This window comes from Elgaria multicarinata, chromosome 3 (assembly GCF_023053635.1).
Source record: "Elgaria multicarinata webbii isolate HBS135686 ecotype San Diego chromosome 3, rElgMul1.1.pri, whole genome shotgun sequence".
NCBI classification, from domain to species: Eukaryota; Metazoa; Chordata; class Lepidosauria; order Squamata; family Anguidae; genus Elgaria; species Elgaria multicarinata.
The window spans coordinates 100,686,855-100,696,321 of record NC_086173.1 but is presented as its reverse complement, the minus strand read 5'-3'; the positions used below and the strand labels follow the sequence as shown (position 1 = coordinate 100,696,321).

The window sequence follows — 9,467 nt, the reverse complement described above, 5'->3', positions numbered from 1 at the left end:
GTTCAGACAAATAAGCAATGTCATGCCTGATTTCTTTGAGGTCATTACTGAGCAAAGCATTCATGCCTTCAAAAAACTCCGCAACAGTGTCAAAAAGGTTGTAAAAGCATTTCAAACAGTTTCCTTTTGATAGCCAACGAACTCCAGTATGAAGCACCAAACGTTCAAAGTCTTCATCATTCTCAGCACAGAGCACCCGGAATAGTCGATCATTGAGAGCTTGGGCTTTAATTTTATTCACTGCAGTAATGACAGTGTGTAATGAATTGTGTAGGCGACCACTGAGGTTTTTTGCAACCAGATGTTGGCGATGAATGACACAGTGAATAGTAAAGATATTTGGCACTGATTTTTTCAAGTAAGCAACACACCCACGGTAGTAACCAGTCATTGATGGTGCTCCATCAGTTGCACAAGCAAGTATGTGATTAAGTGGAATTTCCTTTTCATTGAAGAACTCCTCAACCACACGAAATATTGACTCCCCTTTAGTATCGGTTTTTAGTTGCCTTGCAAATAACAACTCTTGAGCCAAACTCCCGTCTTTTATAAAACGCACATAAGTGAGAAGCAAAGATTCATTGCCTGGTAAAGTTGACTCATCCAGCTGTAATGCAAATTCTGTTGTCCTTAGTGCATTGCACAGTGTATCTTCCACATTCTCAGCCATTTCATCGATGTGTTTTTGCACTGAATTGTTGCTGAGAGGAATCGTTTTAATTATATCATGTGGTGACTTCTGCAAAACAGTACTCAGAACCTCACTAACTGCTGGTAGGATGAGTTCTTCACCAATTGCATGTGGCTTTCCTGACTTAGCAATCAACAATGAGACGTTGTATGATGCACGCAAACCATCAGTTTGTTGTTGTGAAGCATTGTGAATCAGGTTGAACAGTGTTGGCCGCTTTTGAAATTTGTCACGAAGTGATTGAAAAAAAGTTACGTTCTTATCTGCCTTGTCAGGATGTGCCTTCTTTAAATGTTCTTGCAGTCTGGAAGGCTTCATTGCCTCATTAGAAAACACCTTTTCACATAACAGGCACGTTGGCAGCTGCTGGTTTGTTGGTGCTGGTATCAATCCATACTTAAGATATCCCAAGCTATATTGTCTACATTTCTTTTTTGATTTCCCTGCTTCTGTCATTTTTATTCTAATCTAAAACAAAGAATTTAATCATTAAATATTATTGGAATAATGTCAAAATAAGTGCATATGCTTAATTAAAATCACCAAAGTGTAAATAAAATGGGCAGAGCAGCTGAATTTCCTGCTCTTTCCTGCTCGGTCCCTGGGTTTTAGGTAGGGTGACCCTATTTTGGAAACCAACAAGGAGGACAACATAGCCGCCCCCAAGGAGGCACCCCCACCAACATGTCCAGCCCCCAAAGCTCACCAACGTGCCCACACAAGCATAGCCTTGGTCACATGTCTGATTTCATAGCACACAATTAAGACAAACCTGTTCTACATAACATCTTAATGCCCATACTGAATTATCCATACAAATCCAATATACTCCAGAAAGCTTGGGCCAGCTTAATTGTTTGAGAGGTGGCATCCCAAAAATGGAACACCTACTCTAAAAGCACTACAGCTCCCAGGGAAATTAGAATACAGAATGCTGCAGACCTATCTATAATGTCATCAGGCAGCATTTGAATTCACTTTCAAGATCAGCTTTGCAGCCTTAAGAGCTATATTTATTTTATTTATAGTTTGTTTGTTTATCGTACTGATGCCCCATCTTTATCCCAGGAAGCTCAAGGCAACAGCTTTGAGGTTAACTGAAATGGGACGGAGGAGAACCACAACAACCCTGTGATGTAGGTTAGGCTGAGACATAGTCACTGCCCCAATGAGCTTTATGGCTGAGATGGAGGTTTGAACCTGGGTTCCTCCAGTCCTAGTTTGATACTTTAACCTAGACTCCACACTGTTTCTGTCTTTTGAGATGCTGCAAGCTCATTTCTGTGCTTGGGTGATGCAGTCACCAAATACACTTGACCCTTTTATTAAGAGCCATTTCCCCTGTTTTAAGTCCGTTATAGTAGGACATCTGCTGTATCTGGTATTTACACCTCAAACTGCTCCTAGAAAAGTTGTAGTGTGAGATATGCTCTCACAACAGCAAATAGTTGGTTTAGAACAGAGAGTACAAAATTAAAGAAGGCAATAGTTGATAAGTTAATGACAACCAATGAGTGCTGAGGGGACACAACTACAATGAGGTGCAATATAATGAATAATATTAACAACTGGGGTGGTAGAAATCTCAATAAATGGGTTTTTTTGTTTGTTTTTAATTTGCCATAAAATTCTTTCTACAGAATAACAAAATGTCACAATGTTGTTTGAACTAACATAAATTTCTTTCAATAGGCTTCTTTAACATAAATTTCTTTCAATAGGCTTTTTTAACATAAAGAAGCCTATTGAAAAATACCTATGCCTATTGAAAGTATGTTAGTGTATTGAAAGAAAATTATGTTTAAAAAGTCTAAGCTTATCGAAAGAAATCTATGTTAAAAAGCCTATTGAAAAATATTTAGCCTATTGAAAGAAATGCATGTTAGCCTACTGAAAGAAAATTAGGTTTTAAAAAAGTTTAAAAGCTTATCAAAAGAAATCTATGTAAAAAAGCCTACTGAAAGAACTTTATGTTAAAAAAAGCCTATTGAAAGAACTTTATGTTAAAAAAAGCCTATTGAAAGAACTTTATGTTTAAAAAAAAGCCTAGAAAGAACATTTGTTTTTTTTAAAAAAAGCCTTCTGAAAGAACATTTCTGTTTAAAAAGCCTATTGAAATAAATTTATGTCAGTTCAAAAAACATTGTGACATTTTGTTATTCTGTGGAAAGAATTTTATGGCAAATTAAGAAACAAAAAGACAAAAAAATTATTGAGATTTCTATCTCACACACACACTGTTGTTAATATTATTCAGTATTTTGTACCTCATTGTAGTTGTGTGCCCTCGGCACCCATTGGTTGTCATTAGAACAGAGAGTAAACACTAATGTAAGTCTTAGAGTAGACCCATTTAAGTGACGGGGATTTAAGTTAATCCTGACTAATTTAAGTCACAAGAATTTCTTATCACTCTCATTAAAAGCTCTTCCAATGCAAACCTCCTCCTGCAGCAGCTTCAAAGCAGCCTCGCTTGCTGCAGCCCCCACCACCTCTCTGAAGCGACTTCCCAGTCACCGCCTCTTTGAGGCTGCCCTTTTTGAAGGTGCCTTCTCCTCTGTGATGCACGTGGCATAGGCTGGTCTGGCGCGAAAGCGCTCCCCCACCGCCTATCTCATAGACTCAAATCGCGCGAGATTTCATACTTCCTGGGGAAAACAAGCTTGAGCGAGGAACTAGGCTTCTGAGCTGGAAAAGCTGCAGGGGGCGTCCATTTCCCGGTAAGGTTTAGAGAAGGTTTAGACGGACTTGCACAGATTTAGAGATTTTCCCTGTGGGTCTCTAGTTACTCTCTTTTAGTACCTTCTGGAGAGACCACCTCGAGCGCCCCCCTGCTGCCCCTTTGCCTGCCAGTGCCCCCTGCCAGCGCCCGCCTGCCATCCCTTTGCCTCTCAACGCCCCCTATGCAATCCCACTGCCCCCAGGGGGGCGGTACCGCCCACTTTGGGAACCACTGTTCTACGCTATACATTAGGGGAGGGGCTGTGGCACAGTGGTAGAGCACCTGACTCCTCCACATAGGGCTAGAAAAACCCCTGCCTGAAACCCTGGAGAGATCAGTGTTGACAATACTGGGCTAGATGGACCCATGACCTGACTCAGTACAAAACGGCTTCCTATGTTCCTAATAATGTGGGACACTATGCAGAGCTGAAGTTGATTTAAGTAAAGCACGTGAAATGCACAGTACAAGTAGGCTGTAGAAATGTTCCCAGGCAGGATCTACACTACTGCTTTAAAGAGCTTTATAACAGGTTTGACAACTGTTGGGGCCCAGGACACACTGCACATACAGTTTTCAAAACATTTTCAATGTGCTTTAAAGCGCTTTAAAAGCAGTAGTGTAGATCCCCACTCCCAGTAAAACTTAGCAAAGTAGAAGAATGTGTTCAAATGGATCTCTGAGCTAACTCCACTACCACGGTTGTCACATGCTGGGTTTGGATGCTGTTTAGTACAATTGTGCATCACTTTTTATAGAAGAAATGTCCCTCTCTCTCTCTGCATACAGAGGTGTGTGTGTGTAAATGGATGTGTGTCCATCTGTTGGAGCCATAGTCCAAGACCATGATAGAGAGCTGAGCAACTAGCAATCAACAGGGAAGGTAAATTGCCCTAACAAGCACTGCAGAAAGCTTTTTAGTTATCCCTTTCTAGAGGTTTCATCTCCAACTCCTGCCGTTCTTCACTGGAGAGTGACATCTGGGGTTTCTGTGTCAAACTTTATTCTTCCCATAGCCACCAAAACAGAGCACCATCCCTGATTTACAGAAAGTCATGAGTCAGGTACTTATTCAAAGTCTGTATCAACACCATTGTTCCAGACAGAAGTGTTATGGAAATAGGTTACATGAGAGCCCTACTCATTTGCATAGCATGATGCATAGTTCATTAGCATAATTTCCAATGTACTAAATAGTACACCATAGATCTTCTACCTGCACTTTCCATCTCAGCCCAACAACTTTGGTTGGGAGAGTGAAGCCCACCTGTATAGCAGGATCTGCAGATGATCAGGAGATATGTCTTCTCTCCAGATAATTGCCTTTCTGGTAGCTGTGGCTGACTTGGCCCTCTGTGGGCTCATCTCCAATGGCTTTATAGTTACAGTGAAGATTACTGAATGGGCTAAAAGCAAGAGACTCACTTCCAGTAATCAACTACTTCTGAGTATTGGTATATCCAATTTCAGCACCACAATTTTACTGACTGTGTATTTCCTCTGTCAATTCTCAACAGACTTCGGGAACAGCATAATACTGCAAATACTCAATGGCATCGCGGTCTTTGCCGTATACTCCAGATTTTGGCTCACTGCATTGCTCTGCGTCTTTTATTGCATCAAGATAGTGAACAGCAACAATTCACTTTTCCTTTGGTGCAAAATGAGGATATCATGGCTAATACCCCAGCTTCTCGTGGGATCTCTAGTCATCTCCATGATTGTTTCCATCTTTTCCATCCGGCAAACTTCTACGCAATCCAAGAGCAACACAACAGCCAACATTAGAAATGTGACACAAGGAAAGACATTGATACCCTTTTACACTTCTTCCCAACTGCTGTTCTTAAGTATTTATTCTGGCTGTCCCCTTCTCGTGGTTTTACTTTGCTCCATACTGGTTGTTGCCTCGCTGTGCCGACACGTCTGCCGGATGACAAGTAAAGAATCCAGTTTTAGGAGCCTCCAAGCAGAAGCTCATGTCAGGGCAGCTGGGACAGTGCTCTCCCTCTTGATCCTTTACCTTTTACTTTATCTAACAGAGAACGTGACTATGCTTATACATACCTATAAAAATCGATTTGTTTATGTATTCGTGTTGTTGGTGTACGCCCCTGCTCAGGCTACCATCTTGATATTGGTTAACCCTAAACTAAACCAGGAAGCTACCCGTATGCTTACAAGAACAAAGTCTTAACTTCTCAGGCCCAAACTAGATGAGGTATTTGTCATATATTTTACTGTTGTGTGCTTGATATTTCTTGGGGTGGGGGGACTTGAACCGGATTGGAGCTGTGGTGCGCAGGGAGGGGAGCTTTCACCCTTTGCCCTTGCCATGGTCCTGATTGAAATCAGTCCCTCCTGTATCTAATATTCACAAAGGGAAGAAAACTCTGCACATGATAGCTTTCCTACCACTGCTAATACCACACATAAGGGGGCTGAGGGTGATTCTGATTGAGACGTGGAAGGAACAAAGGGTGAAAACTCTTCCCCCAGGCCATGTTCCCTGTCCAGCTCAAGACCTTATGCCAGCTATTTATTTATTTTTTTAAAAATCCAAGAAATGACGGGGAAAACGACATGTCAGACGTCACATCTAATTTGGTCTTCAGTAGCTCATTCACATGAAAGAGAGTGTTCTCCAAGTGGCATTGATTCACTGACTGACTATGATTTCTTTAAGTGCAGCAGAACTATTCACTTAGCCCAGTGTAACCATCTCGAATTTCACTTAGAAATGCCAGCTTATGACACCAAAGGATGCAATCTCTGAATTGATGCACAGATAACAAAGAGTGCTGGAGAAAAAACTGTGGTTGCAACTAAGTCGCAACTAAGGACTTTTAGGCCAGGATGTTATGATTTCTACAAATTGCTTCTAAACACAGAGACTGCAATTGACAAATCCAAACCTAGATACAGACGCAATACTTGTATCATCATTACAACTCTATGGATTACTATGGACTCTGTTAAATCATTTATTTAGCAAAAGCTATCCCAGCTTACTCTGACCTTGACTTTTCTCTGCTCTCTGCTATGGGCTAGCTAATCCGTTCTCTGTTACCCCTTAAAATGGGCCCTCTCCTCTGCTTTCACCTTGTTCTATCTGTCTAACATGGGACCAAATCATGCCGCAGCCTAAATTTCACCATAATGTATGTAATCCTCCTGCATATGATTCTTCATTATCAACAAAACTCTCATCCACATATAATAAACATACTACGTTGTATACTTGGGGATACAGCCTTGGTATTGTTCATTTAGCCTTTTTTGTTTTGCAAATTAGATACCTGTACCTTAAGTTGGGACAATACTGGAAAATTCCTGGAGCTGATCCTCTCTCTTTTGTAGTTGCTTAACTTTAGATTAATCTTATATTACAATATTTTTCTAGTATTTCATTTTAGAATAAAATTTGCCATGTAGCCATACAAAAATAATCCCATAGAGTATCAAATTTGTGTATAGTTGCTGGGGGAGCTGAGCAGCATGGCAGCCAGATCTTCTTCTGTGGGAATGCGCTCAGAGCAGTACGGCAGACCAAGAGCTGAGTATCGCCAAAGGGCATAGTGCAGCCTATTAGGCGTATGTCAAAATTCCTGAACTCTAGCAAGGAGCCAAACAACACAATCAATGGGATTGACACTTGAGTAACGGAACCAGCAGCTCTGTAGTTTATGAACTTGAAGATGCACAGCTTCGCATGATCAAAGGAATGGAAGATCTATCCTTCGCACTTTTGGACTACCAGGAAAAGCGTTTGGGCAGGAAATTAAAAAATTCATAAAACAATAAACAGATCAACCAATCTGAATCAAATTTGGCGTGCTGAAAGCCCTCCTTAAGAGCTGTCACTGTGCCAATTTTGTTCACTTTATCTTTAAAAATGAGGGAGCTGTGGTCAAAGAGCTTGAAGACCAGGAGCCATGTTTTGTCCTCTGTTGTAGGTTCTTGCAAGTGGCTGGGTGCTGGTGCGACTCATTTCAATAGTTCTATTGTAAAGGTGATAATCACTGAATAGATCCAAGATTCCTGTCCTCAAGAGAGAAACTCCTGCTGAACCTGAGTGCATCTAATGTCTTTTGCATCATCTTTAAGATGCTGATTACCTTTGTACTTCTTAGTGCTTTCGAGAAGCAGGTTTTGTGTGTCTGGGACTCATTTGCTATTTTGTACAAATGCTGGTTCAGCATCTGCACAAAAGGTGATGTTCCCTACCTTGTTCTCTTACTTCTTGGATTAGGCTGTCCCCTTACAGTAGTTTTATTTTTCTCTGTCCTGATTGTTGCCTCACTCTGTAGACATGTTGGCCAGATGAATCTTAGCAGATGCCCATCTTAGCAGTACTTAAATGAAATCTCATCTCAAGGTGGATGGGTCAGTAGTAGGCTTTTTCTCCCTTTCTCTTGCCTTTGCTACAACATGCACCTTGCTGATGTTTGACATTACTTCCAAAAAGCCCACGGTTGGATAGCTGTCGCTTTGTTAAACGCACTGGTTCAGGCTGCTATCCTGGCGCTGCTGGTGCTGAACCCTAAGCTCAGGCAGACAGCCTGAAGGATTATTTTCTTCAATTGAAATTTTACTGAATATGTGTTAGAGTTTGTCAGCATAGCATAGAGAAAGAAGTTTTTGGGGACACAGAATGGGTTTAAATGGATGTGAAAGGTTTGGGGTTATTAAAAGGTAGAGTTGTGGTTTAGCCCATAAGAACAGAGAAATAAACCAGACAATTGACCATATGAAAAGCAGAAGTAATGTCCAGTTCTGAGGAAAACAAATAGGTCAGAAGAGATGGAACATTCTGGGATTATCTAAACTGCCCAAATAGACTTCGGTATTTTAGAATAAATTAACATGTAGTAGGAGGGAGGTATTTGTCTTTGAGATCGGTATTTAAGTCTAAATACAGAGGGGAAGAGATGTCTTTCCTTTCCCTCAGGCATGACATCCGGGATGTTGCTCTGAGTATAGCATTTAGGCCTCAGTGACTCTTTGGTTTTGCCTGGGAGAGATGAGGTCCCTCGGCGGAGAAGAGTTCCTTGCAGAGTCAGTATGAGTGATGACAGATTCTCTTCTTTCTTCTCTCAAACCATCAAGACCTAAGCTGAGTTTTCAGCACTGGCTTGAGCCTAGTTGCTAGGCCTAAGACCATGGTCTTTCCTGAGAAGGGGGAAGAGTATAACACCGGTGTTGTCATTGGAGGTGTGATTGTCTGTGTTTGTCTTAGCAAAGATCTTGTTCTCCAGAAATCTGCCAGACTAGTGAGTATATTCTTTTAATTTGCTTTGCTGAATGGAGGTTTGTGTGACTGTTTAACTTCCTTAAATTGTTTTTAATAACTATTTTATGAAGTTTTATCAAGTTTGTGAATCTGCGTGAAGTCAATCAGTCTGGTACTTATTTCTAGAGGTTTCATCTATTATTGTGGGGAACCATTTTGCAAGGTATTGATGCAAAGCACTGCAGGAACCTATGCTTCCAAAGCAGCCTACGTTCAAGTACTTCTTAAAAGAAAAGGTTATCAGTAAATCCCCTACAAGCTGCTCGGCTTCTCCCAGAACCAAGATCTTGTCCTTCCTCCAGCTCATCCACTTGAATATGGACCTAAACCCACTCGGTTTTCTGAAGATACAGAATTGCACATCAGCACAATGAATTATATTATTATTATTATTATTATTATTATTATTATTATTATTATTATTATTATTATTATTTCTTACCTGCCTCTCCCTTTAGATCGAGGCAGGGAACAACTTAGTAATGCCACAATAGACTTCACTATTCCATAGAGTGAGGCAGTTTCTGCACCAACGGTGGCAGAGAAATAAGAGAAGAGTTGAAGCAGCACAAAACATGGTTGATGCAGTTCATGACTAGACTGTTTTGTATAAGGCATTATGGTGACTGCGCCAATTGCTTTTGACACATTTTCATCAATAAAATATCCTTAAATAAGTAGTTAAATAAGAGACTAGTTGTGCTTACTAAAAAAAGAGTTTAGGACATATGAATACCCTGATTGAGCAGCATAACTTGTAA

At 40.7% G+C, this 9,467-nt stretch overlaps 1 protein-coding gene across 1 annotated transcript; it reads left to right on the top strand.

Annotated features, from left to right (window-relative positions):
* Window positions 1-4,713: 4,713 nt before the first annotated feature.
* On the top strand, window positions 4,714-5,610 carry LOC134395422 (taste receptor type 2 member 1-like). The gene has a single exon (XM_063121584.1). The coding sequence runs from the start codon at window positions 4,714-4,716 to the stop codon at window positions 5,608-5,610; it is 897 nt and encodes a 298-aa protein (XP_062977654.1).
* The last annotated feature ends 3,857 nt before the right edge of the window (window positions 5,611-9,467 follow it).

What these genes read in the sequence shown, in the direction of transcription:
- LOC134395422 (XM_063121584.1), top strand. Translation starts at nt 4,714, where the DNA reads ATGTCTTCTCTCCAGATAATTGCCTTTCTGGTAGCTGTGGCTGACTTG.